Source organism: Jaculus jaculus, chromosome 4, assembly GCF_020740685.1.
Source record: "Jaculus jaculus isolate mJacJac1 chromosome 4, mJacJac1.mat.Y.cur, whole genome shotgun sequence".
Taxonomy (NCBI): domain Eukaryota; kingdom Metazoa; phylum Chordata; class Mammalia; order Rodentia; family Dipodidae; genus Jaculus; species Jaculus jaculus.
The window spans coordinates 158,462,543-158,474,653 of NC_059105.1; the positions used below are offsets into that span (position 1 = coordinate 158,462,543).

A 12,111-nucleotide genomic window follows, 5' to 3' on the forward strand; every position below is an offset into this window, starting at 1 on the left:
GTGTCAGAGGAGATGGGGAGAGTGCCATCTCAGAAGTAGTGCCACATCACCAGAAGCATCATGAGTGTGGAACTATCCTTTCAAAACCCTCCTGAAGCCGGGCGTGGTGGCGCGCGCCTTTAATCCCTGCACTCGGGAGGCAGAGGTAGGAGGATCGCTGTGTGTTCAAGGCCATCCTGAGACTCCATAGTGAATTCCAGGTCAGCCTGAGCCAGAGTGAGACCCTACCCCAAAAAACAAACAAACAAACAAAAAACCCTCCTGAGTTTTAAAAATTACATATAAAAGCTGGGTGTGGTGGTGCACACCTTTAATCCCAGCACTCAGGAGGCAGAGGTAGGAGGATCGCTGTGAGTTCGAGGCCACCCTGAGACTGCATAGTGAATTCCAGGTCAACCTGGGCTAGAGCGAGACCCAACCTCGAAAACACACACCAAAAAATTGGGTATAAAACAGCTGCCAAATTAAATGCGGGCTCTAGAAAGAAAGAGGAGGGTACACCAACTTCACCCTGTCACCTGAGCAGCTGTGTCCTAGGAAGTATTTACCCGTGACCCCTCAGGTGCTCATGGCTCCTGCAGAGCCACGGCGGGCATGGAGGAGCCTGGCCCCAACTTCTGCGACAGGCATTTTCACAAGACTCCACCCACTGGTAGTACGCAAATGTCTGGGAGGGGAAACTGAGTAACGAAGCTGTCACTCACTGCCCTCTTACACACACACACACACACTCACACGCACATCATCATCATCATCATCATCATCCTTCTGCAATGGATATTTGACAAACAGGCAAGATGGGGTAAGGGGCCAGGAGGATCACTAAGTTCCAGTCTGTGCATTTTTAGGATATTATTTGGAAAAGTGACAGGAACAAAGAAAACATGGGGCGGGAGAGATGGCTTAGTGGTTAAGGTGGTTTCCTGCAGAACCAAAGGACCCAGGTTCAACTCCCCAGGACCCACACAAGCCAGATGCACAAGGTGGTGCACACGTGTCTGGAGTTCATTTGCAGTGGCTGAAGGCCCTGGTATGCCCATTTCTTCTCTATCTATCCCTCCTCTCTCTCTCAATCTCTCTCTCGCTCGCTCGCTCTCTCTCTCACTCTCTCTTGCTCTGTCTCTCAAATAAATAAAAATAATAATAATAGGCAGGTGTGGTGGTGCATGCGTTTAACCCCAGCACTCGGGAGGCAGAGGTAGGAGGATTGCTGGCGAATTCAAGGCCACCCTGAGACTACAGAGTGAACTCCAGGTCAGCCTGGACTACAGTGAGACCCTACCATGAAAAAAAAAAATTCTTTTTAAAGAAAACATGTTTATTGGTTGGACAGGAAACCATCCAGGCCCCATTATGGAAGCCAGAATCCCTTGATCAACCCAGGCAACAGGACCGAGGCCACGGGAGCTGTGAGGTAGCGTGCCTCCAAGGAGGCCAGGGCAGCAGCTCCCAGCACTACGGGGAGTGCCATGTTGCTTGGTAGGCAGATGGCCTCAGCCTTGAACGAGCCCATAGAGAAGGCAGTCTTACCTGGCCCCTAGAATCCTCCCCCTGCCTCAGACAGACGGAAATGGTAAAATTGCCTGAAATCCAAAGGAAGGGTCCTAGCCACCCAGAGCTTTCAGACAGGAAGCTACTCCCATCCCGGGCCCAGCTGGACTTTCGTAGGAGGAGGAGGAAGGGAAGAAAAATTGGCCAGCATTAGGCCTGAGGGCAAGAGGACGCGGTGGAGGAGCCAAGCCCATCTTTTAGACTGCTCAGATGCTGTGAGGTCTAAGCCAAGGTAGCCATCCCTTTCTACTTAAAGGGGAAATGGCCGTCTGTGAAGTGTGGAGAAAAACACAGAGAGAAAGAGAGGGAGCAGAGAACTAGCAAGCATAGGAGGTGATGTCTGTGGAGCAATTGGCTTCAGGAATCGTACCAAAAGCAATGACAACCCCAAGCTGATTCTGATTTCCGCCACCACCGTCTCCCTTGAAGCCTCGGTAACTTCTGTCTTCTGTGTCACCTTGACCCTCCGTTCCATCCGTTTTGCTCAGCCCTCCTCTCCTCTCATTCTGTTTGCTCCCCTCCCCATTGCGCCACAGGCTCACCCCAACACCGGGGCTGCTATGGAGGACCAAGAGAGTTTCCCACTGGCTCCAGTGGCTTCTCTATGACAAAGCCACCCCTCAGTGTAGAACCTCTGATCTGCAGGGTCCTACCCAGTCTTCCCAAGCCCAGATGAACACAGGGAGCCTTTACCTCTGTACTTCATCTCAACCAGGTTCTAGCTTCCACTCCTAATCCTGCTCTGACTCTTACGTCTCTTCTAGCCTGTCCTTGCTCCTGATCCTAATTTGTCCTGGGCTGTAGAGTTAGCAAAACAGTTGTGATGCGGGCTTCTTGCCAGCCCAGCAACTTGCTCCCAGGGCACTTAGAGCTCTCAGCCTGGCTGCTGCTTACAAGGCTCCAGGGGTTGTGTCCAGAGCCAGGCTGCCCCCTAGCGCTCACTGGGCATGCTGCAGCCTTCCGCTATGGGAAGTCACAGTTGGTTCTCTCCTAACAGCATCCCAGGGTGAAGAGGCTCATGTGTTTGCAGAAATATCTCCGAACTCTCTGACAAATTGCTGTGACACTTAGCTCTTAGATCTCATGCTTTATCCTGTATTAAAAATATTTAATATTTATTAATTTATTTATTTGAAAGAGAGATAAAGAGAAGGGTGTGGGGCTGGAGAGATGGCTTAGCAGTTGAGCACTTGCCTGTGAAGCATAAGGACCCAGGTTTGAGGCTTGATTCCCCAGGACCCACGTAAGCCAGTTGCACAAGGGAGAGCATGCATCTGGAGTTCGTTTGCAGTGGGCCCTGGCATGCCCATTTTCCCTCCCTCCCTCTCTCTCTCTCTCTCCCTCTCTCTCTCTCTCTCTCTCTCTCTCTGTCTCTTTCCATATATATATATCTGCCTCTTTCTGTCTCTCTGTCTGTCACTCTTACATGAATAAATAAAAGTGAACAAAAAAATTATTTAAAAAGAGAATGGATGTTCCAGGGCCTCCAAACAAATTCTAGAAACATGCACCACCTTGTGCATCTGGCTTACATGGGTCCTAGAGAATTGATTCTGGGTCCTTTGGCTTTGCAGGCAAGTGCCTTAATTGATAAACCATCTCTCCAGCCTTCATACTTTATCCTTACTAGATTTCGTTCATGTTTTAGCCAAAATCTTTTCTTCTATAATGTTAGCTTCTTGCTTCATGGGAAGTGGTCACCTCTGGCTATAGCTCCCACACTTTAATGCTGCAAGAGCCCAGCTCACTGAGCCCCCAAGTCATTTCCCACCTTCCACTTCTGGTCATCTTGCCCCTCAAGGACAAAAGAGGCAGGTGGACACCCAGAAGCCTGGACTTTGAGGAGCACTCCCAGGAGAAATGCCAATCTGACCAGTGGGTACAAAGAGCAGCTTGAATCCGTGAGGAGAGAGGCTTGGTCCCAACCGGAGTATACAAGATGCGGAGCTGAACGAGGTGTGGTGCTCCTGTGGGCAGCTAGGAGGTCGGCTCTGTGGCTGCCTAGGATGACGGGGAGAGGCCAGTTCCCGAACCAAGGCCCTTTCCAAGGCTGGCTGGGAAAAGCCACTTGTACCAGGTGGCTGGAAAGGCCCTCGTAGCTCTTAGTGCTGTGTTACTCTGTCACTAGCAGAGAATGAACTGTTCTCCTTGTAGACAATAAGGCAAGAGGGCCTGCTGTGTATCACCCTGCTGCTCAGAACACTCTGATCCCCTTACTGCAACAGGAAGAGGTAGCCAATAGCGAGCCAACAAAATCAAAGGTGCTCAGCAGATCAGACCCACTTCTTGAGATCAAGGTCACCTACCACAGGCCAGCATGACGGAGCCTTCCTGACCGGAAATACCGTCACTCTCCTTATAAGAGTTGGGCAGAGTGGACTGGAGAGAAGGGTTGGCGGTTAAGGTGCTTGCTTGCAAAGCCTAAGGACCCAGGTTTGACTCCCCAGATCCCACATAAGCCAGATGCACGAGATGACACAAGCGTACAAGCCCGCACATGTACATAAGTGGCACACGCATCTGAGGTTCTATTACAATGGCTGGAGGCCCTGGTGCAGCAATTCTCTCTCTCTCTCTCTTTCTCTCTTTCTGTTGCTCTCATTTAAGAAAAAATGCCAGTCTGTTGGGCTTGCTGCCCCCCCCCAAAAAAAAAGAATTGGGCAGGGGCCTGGCACCCACCAGGTGTTCAATTACACTAAAATCTCCTGCTTCCCTTAAAATGCCATGTGAAATATCATGATTGAACTAGTCTGAACATCCACCAACCCTATTATTGTTTCCGTGGTACCTCCTGGTTTGACTTCCCTTTGCCTACACCCTTCCTACATGAGAACACGAATGGTTCCCTCAAGTTAAAGTATTCATGAGTTAGGCAGGAGAGATGGCTTAGCAGTTAAGAGTCATGCCTGCTAAGCCTAAGGACCCCAGTTTGATTCTGTAAGTCAGATACACATGGTGGTGCATGCATCTGAAGTTTGTTGGCAGTGGCTAGAGGCCCTGGTGCACCCATTCTCTCTCGCTCTCTTTCTTTCTCTCTCATAACTAAAATAAATTAATTGAAATAATTTTAAGCCGGGTATGGTGGCACATGCCTTTAATCCCAGCACTCAGGAGGCAGAGGTAGGAGGATCGTTGAGAGTTTGAGGCCACCCTGAGGCTACATAGTTAATTCCAGCTCAGCCTGGACCAGAGTAAGACCCTATCTCTAAAAACAAAACAAAACAAATAATAGTAATAATAATAATAATAATAATTTTTTAAGTATTCATGAGTGGAGAAACAGCCCTATGCGCCCTCCTGGGATTTTCCTCTTAAAGCACATCTGTCTAAATGTGGCAGCCTTCCACACCTCGTCCATCTGTGTCACAACTTTCATATTGTTACTTTTATTTTATTTATTTATTTATTTATTTATTTATTTATTTGAGAGCGACAGACACAGAGAGAAAGACAGATAGAGGGAGAGAGAGAGAAGGGGCGCGCCAGGGCTTCCAGCCTCTGCAAACGAACTCCAGACGCGTGCGCCCCCTTGTGCATCTGGCTAACGTGGGACCTGGGGAACCGAGCCTCGAACCAGGGTCCTTAGGCTTCACAGGCAAGCGCTTAACCGCTAAGCCATCTCTCCAGCCCAACTTTTATTCATTTGACAGAGAGAAAGAGGGAGAGAGAGAGAGAGAATGGGTGCGCCAGGGTCTCCAGACTCTACAAACAAACTCCAGACACGTGCGCCACCTTGTACATCTGACTTTATGTGGGTCCTGGGGAGCCAAACCTTTGGCTTTGCAGGCAAGCGCTAACTGCTAAGCCATCCCGCCAGCCCTGTCACAACTTTCTTTTTTGTAATATTTTATTTTTATTTATTAATTTGAGAGGGGAAAAAAAAATAAGAGAGAAAATGGGTGCACCAGGGCCTCCAGCCACTGCAGACGAACTCCAGATGTGTGCACCCCCTTGTGCATCTGGCTTTCGTGGGTCCTGGAGAATTGAACCTGAATCCTTTGGCTTTGCAGGCGAGTGCCTTAACCGCTAAGCCATCTCTCTAGCCCCTGTCACAACTTTCCAAGTGCCCACAGCCAGTTCCCCAGGGAGCAATTACTCAAGGCTCTCCTAGCAACGTCTGTGGCCCAGTGCAGAGCTTTGCAGCCCAGAGCCTCCTCTGCTGGAGGAATGAGTGGGTTTCACGGCATCCCCCAGGGCCTCGTCCCGCAGGGGAAGTGAGGCCACTCCAACGGGCTGTTACAACATTGGCATCAGGTCATCTTTGCCACTGCTGAGTTCCCTACTGCCACTCAATGCCAGCTACCTGGATCCAGAGACATCAGTCCGTTAGGCTCACATCCCAGCAGCCTCTGCTCAGTCGCTCTGATATTGTCCAGTGAGACAGTCGTCGCCTGCCTTGCCTGTTCTCACTCCCCACTGCGGTTCTTTTTCTGTGTTAGTCTTCCCATTCTCGTGTTTAGTTTTCTAAAACTAAACTCTGTCAGTAGCATTTTAAGAACGCTAAACAGATCACAGCTTCTGGCTTTACGCTCATAAACTCCCTTAGAACTTTTGCTTTTTTTTTTTTTTTTTTTTTCCGGAAGAGGAGGAGAAGGCAAGAGGCACTTATCCTGTGTGGAATTTAGTTGCTTTTCCTCCCGTGGTTTGCTTAGGTTCCACTATATGTCACCCTCTGTCTGACAGTTGAGCTTGCGTCCATTAAGTCCGGCTGCACCTGCTCCCCGGCCCTCCCCTGGGTCACAGGCATGGACCGCAACACACTCGTGCATAGCGCCCCCTGCTGGCTAACTCTCTCCACTGCCACTACCACCACTCTGGTCCCCTTTAGAGGATGAATACCTCCTTCCTGCTAGCCTTGATCTGGTGGGGGCGATCAGCGAGTCACATCCTTTCCCCCAAGCCTTACTCTCACCTGCTAACACACTCCCACATCCTCACACACATGCATGTGCACTTTCACACTCATACACACACGTAGCCCCCACCCGCAGCTGTATACAAGAACGTTTTCCCATTGGCAGATTCATCCGTGCCCACGCTGTGACCCCCACCCCCACAAATAGACGTAGGCGCATGCTGGCCCTCCCATGTTATCCTTCGTGCGCACACACCCTCACACCAACGCTTTTATCCCACATGCATGGACACCACTCACACGTGTGTGGACGCTCACGTTCCCACGTACGTATAGTGTCCCATCCACATTCACAAACTTCCACGCTGTTCCACCCGCGCACTGGCGTGCACATACGCACACGCGCATGTGCACCCTTCCATGGCTCGTTTCCTCACTCGGTCATGTCCCGGCATCCATCCTTCATCCATCCATCCATCCATCCATCCATCCATCCATCCATCCATCCATCCATCACGGGCCAGATGAGGGCTGAGGGGAACCAAGCGTTACAGAGCCCTGCATCGAGAGCTGGCCGTGCCTCTAAAGCTCACCTGTCCTCTTACATACGGGGAGGGCCAAGGCCTAGAAAGGGAGTGACACATGCCTTTAATCCCAGCACTTAGGAGGCAGAGGTAGGAGGATCGCCGTGAGTTCGAGGCCACCCTGAGATTACATAGTATGATTCCAGGTCAGCCTGAGCTAGAGTGAAACCTTACCTCAAAAAAAAAAAAAAAAAAAAAAAAAAGGAGTGACACTCCACCAGGTGTTTGTCAAGGCAGAGGATAGCCTCAGGCTCTGAAGTTGGGTGTGGGCTGAGGTCACCCCGGCAATCCCTGTGTCTACGCCTCTTCTGAGAACAACTGCTGACTCCCTCGCACTGTGTTGGGTGACTCAGTTTGGGCCATCACAGTGACAGGCTTGGTTACATAAAGGGGTGTAACTGGTGCTTCGAATTAAATATGTGAAAGAGAATGGGTGTGCCGGGGCCTCTAGCCACTGCCAATGAACTCCAGAGCATGTGCCACCCTCTGCCATCTGGCTTCACGTGGGTACTAGGGAATTGAGCCTGGGTCCTTAGGCTCCGCAGGCGAGCGCCTTAACTGCTAAGCCGTCTCTCCAGCCCAACTACGTATATTCTTGGCTCTCCAACCAAACTGCAAGTTTCAAGAAGGAAGAAGAGACCATGCCTTGTGTATGTTTTGCTTTGTGTGCCCACGTAACTGGCAGGATGCTTGCTAAATTCCATAAGAAATGCTCAACAAATGGATAAACACATTTCACACTGAAAGTCATTATAAGTTGCTGGCTTTCAAACCGTGGAAGGAAGGGACTGTCGCGGGGGGGGGGGGTGGTTCGCAGGTTCCGAAATCTCAGAAAGACTGGAAGAGATGTGGAAGCAAGCATGTCCGTTGTGGGGTGAGAGGAAGGGGTGGAGGTGAGCTGTAATGAATGAGTGAGGCTGGTTGGGAAGAAGGGAGCGGAACCTGCAGCCTATACCTCATCCTGCTTCCAAAATGCACTGACACACCCCAAGCCATGCCCGGGTGGGCCACATGCTGGCATTTGGGAAGGCCCCCTAGTATGGTGCTGGTGGTCTTTGTAGCAATCATCATACATTCTCTGTCCCTCTTTGTCTCCCACACCCCCCCAGAGCCGAAGGATGAAGTGGAAGTGTCAGATGACGGTAAGTGCACCCACCTATATCTGTCCTTGGGCCAGACTCTTGTGATGGAGGAACTGAGCAGGGGCATCCAGCGACTCACACACTCACCCTGACCTGTGCCCCCGCAGATGAGAAGGAACCCGAAGTTGATTACCGAACAGTGACAGTCAACACCGAACAAAAAGTTTCCGACTTGTATGACATCGAAGAGAGACTAGGATCGTAAGTGGAAAAAGGAAACTGTCTCTGCGTCCCAACGACAGAGCGGCTCAGGTCCCATGTTTACCCCAGTGGCTCTCTGAGTGCTTTCCTGGGCCCGACCTCTTTCCAGATAAGATCCTGCATGAGGGGGGAGGGGGTCTGAGCCACAGGGCACATCCCTCTGGAGTTGTCCTGATGCCCTTAGTGCCGCACAGGCCCAGATCTTCAGGGGAGCCCATTTGTGGCAGGGAGTGAAACAGAGGACAGGATCTGAAACACATTCTTTTTCTTATTTTATTTCTATTTATTTATTTGACAGAGAAAGAAGGGGAGGGAGAGAGAGAGAGAGAACGGGCACACCAGGGCCTCCAGCCACTGCGGACGAACTCCAGATGCATGCGCCCCCTTGTGCATCTGGCTAGCGTGGGTCCTGGGGAATCAAACCCGGGCCCTTTGGCTTTGTAGGCAAACGCCTTCACCACTAAGCCATCCCTCCAGCCCCGGAACGCATTCTTTAGCACGCCTTCCATTTGATCGGACGTGGCTGGGCCTGCTCCAAACGACAGGCCAGATATGCCAGCTCTAGCATGCCCAGCGGTCCTCGCCACTGCTAGGTGGGCTTGCTCTGCCCTGTCCTTGACACTGGCTCCTCCCCAGAGGCAGGGAAGAAGCTAGTGGCTCAGGTCCCAACAAGAGGCCCCTCTCACTCCCTGGAGAAGTACCAGTGGGGAAGGAAAGGGAATGAGACTCACCTCTGATTTCCATTGCTTTGAGTGAACCACAGGAGTGAGGCAGTTCTCTTACTGGCTCTGAGAAGGGAGTCAGCTGATCAGAATGAGTTGTATCCCAGAAAGGGGCTCTACCCCCCATCTCCAGGGCCTCTGTTAGAATGGGGTGGCAAGAAGACAGCGGCTCAGTAATTCTGTATTGCCTCTACACACCTTCGGGGAAAGGAAGCCCACCCATCAAGATCGAATAGAAATGCACTTTGTTGATTGAGAGCCAGTGATCAGTGAACTTTTCCCATAAAAGGGTCACACAGTCACTATTTTAGGCCTGTCAGCCACATACCTGGGTCGCAGCTATGCTGTGTATAGCCATGGACCCAATCTGCAAGCAAACAGGTCCAGCGGCTGGGTTCCAGTGAACCTTTCCTATAAAAAGAGGCAGGCCAGATTCGTCCCATGGGCCAGAGCTTGCCACCCACCCCCCCACCCCCCCCCAGCCCCCGATTTAGTAGACAGCTTGGCTAAATTTGGCTTTTCTCTCCTACTTCTTTCATGGGCAGTGGGAAATTTGGACAAGTCTTTCGACTTGTAGAAAAGAAAACTGGAAAAATCTGGGCAGGGAAATTCTTCAAGGCGTACTCGGCCAAGGAGAAGGAGACTATCCGGCAGGAGATCAGCATCATGAATTGCCTCCACCACCCCAAGCTGGTCCAGTGCGTGGACGCCTTCGAAGAGAAAGCCAACATCGCCATGGTCCTGGAAATGTGAGTGGCACTCTTGAGGACCTAGGAACCCTTGCTGCGTCCTTCCCACTGTCTCTTCCCAGCCACCTCTGCCACGCGAGGGTGTGATGGGCAAGATACTCTCCAGACCATGGCCAGGGCTCCTGAGCTTTGTTTCTAGAATGGGGGGATCTTCTGGGAGCCCTGAGAGCCCTCCCCGGTGAAAGGGTCAAGCTACCCCTTATTCTTTTTTTTTTTTTTCTTTTGGTTTTTAGAGGTAGCATCTCACAGAGATCCTCCTACCTCTGCCTCCCGAGTGCTGGGATTAAAGGCGTGCGCCACCACGCCAGGCTACCCCTTATTCTTACCTGGAGGAGGAACAAGGTAGAAGGGAAGGGAAGGGGCCTGGCAGCCTCCCAACTTCCCTGCCAAAGAGCAGGCAGGGAGCCCAGGGCTGGGGTGGAGATGGATCAGAGGACAAGGAAGGTTTTCCTTCATTCCTTTAGTTTCAACTCACTGTTTCTTTTTGTTTGTTTGTTTTGTTTTGTTTTTCCAGGTAGGGTCTCTAGCCCAGGCTGGCCTGGAATTCACTACGTAGTCTCAGGGAACTCACGGGGATCCTGCTACCTCTGCCTCCCAGTGCTGGGATTAAAGGCGTGCGCCACCACACCTGGCACTCACTGTTTCTTCCACATCCTGTGCTTCCCAGACATCTTTCTCATTCTCTCTCTCTTTCTGTCTCTCTCACACACACACAAATACACACTGGCATTAGTGATCCAGGTGTACTCCACAGCACTTGAATTTTCTATGAGTTTCCTTTTATTTGTTTATTTATTTCAGAGAGAGAGCTAGAGGCAGATAGAGATAGATAAAGCAGGGGGAATGGGTGCCCCAGAGCCTTCGGCCACTACAAACTCCAGATGCATGTTCCACCTTGTGCATCTGTCTTACGTGGGTCCTGGGGAATCAAACCTGGGTCCTTTGGCTTTGCCTGCAAGTGCCTTAACTGCTAAGCCATCTCTCCTTTTTTTTAATATGAGTTTATGAATATATACAATCGCATTAAGAGTGGTTTGCGTCAGATGCCCTCCATACATTTATGTGTTCTAAATGCCTAGTCCCCAGCTGATGGCAGTTTGGGAGGTGGAGCCTTGCCAGGGGAGGTGTGCAGTTAGGGATGAGCTTAGAGGTGTTATGGCCGGTTCCCCCTTGCTAGAGTTTAGCTCACTCTCTGCTGCTGTTTCCCACCTGCTGTGGCAGAGGTAATGTCCAGTCTCTGCTCATGCCAAGCTTTCTCCTGCCATCATGAAGCTTCCCCTTAAAACTACAAGCCAATACTGAAAAGAAAACTAATAAATTAAATTAAAAAAAAAAAAACCTACAAGCCAAAATAAAAACTTTCCTCTCACCCCCCATTAAAAATAAAGAATAAGAAGAAAATAAACTGGGCGTGGTGGTGCACACTTAATCCCAACAGAGATAAGAGGATCGTTGTCCCAGCACTCGGGAGGCAGAGGTAGGAGGATTGCCATGAGTTCGAGGTCACCCTGAGATGACAGAGTTAATTCCAGGTCAGCCTGGACCAGAGTGAGACTCTACCTCAAAAAAACCAAAAAAAAACAAAAGAGGATCGTTGTGAGTTCGAGGCCACCCTGAGACTACATAGTGAATTCTAGGTCAGCCTGGGCTAGAGCAAGACCCTACCTCAAAAAAGCAGACAAACAAACAACAAGAAAATACATAGCTCTTGTTTTTACTACATCCCTCACCACCCCCACCAGAGGTAGACAGTTTTATTGGTTGTTGTCTCTGTTCTTCAAAAGTTTCTTTATAAAAACTCAAACATATATAATGTACTCTCGTTTCCCTGCCTTAACATAACACTCAGTATCTCACACAAGGCATTTTCCAGAAAATTTCTATCATAACTGGTTCGTCTACGAGAACTTGCTATACAGGTACATCAGTGTGTTTAAGCCATCAGCTTTCTTCTCTTTCTTCCTTCCTTTCTTTTTGCTTCTGCGCACGTGTGTTGGCACGATAGTGTGTGAGGGGCTTGGTGTGAGCGGTGCATGCATGTGCATGGGCCCATTCACTCAGCTGTGACAGTGGGTGCAACGGCCAGAGCAGAATATCAGGGGACCCGCTCCATCGCTCTTCTTTTGCAAATAAGCTGGGGTTTTGTTTTGTTGTTGTTGTTGTTTGTTTGTTTGTTTGTTTGTTTTGCAACCTTGCACACACATCTTTTCACTGAGACCCTGTGATTATCCACAGCTTACCTCCCTGACATGAGGAGTGCCAGATTAAAGGGCATGTTCATTTGAAAATTAGAGCACTTGTTAGAAT

The 12,111-nt window shown here is 50.3% G+C and overlaps 1 protein-coding gene across 2 annotated transcripts in view; it reads left to right on the top strand.

The window, feature by feature from the left end:
* Positions 1–12,111, top strand: part of Mylk (myosin light chain kinase) — a 350,277-nt gene that overhangs the window by 295,905 nt on the left and 42,261 nt on the right. For both annotated transcript variants that reach the window (XM_045146900.1, XM_045146901.1), the window contains 3 exons: positions 8,100–8,132; positions 8,240–8,333; positions 9,601–9,804. In XM_045146900.1, coding sequence (XP_045002835.1) covers positions 8,100–8,132; positions 8,240–8,333; positions 9,601–9,804 — 331 coding nt within the window. The remainder of the gene's footprint in view (positions 1–8,099; positions 8,133–8,239; positions 8,334–9,600; positions 9,805–12,111) is intronic.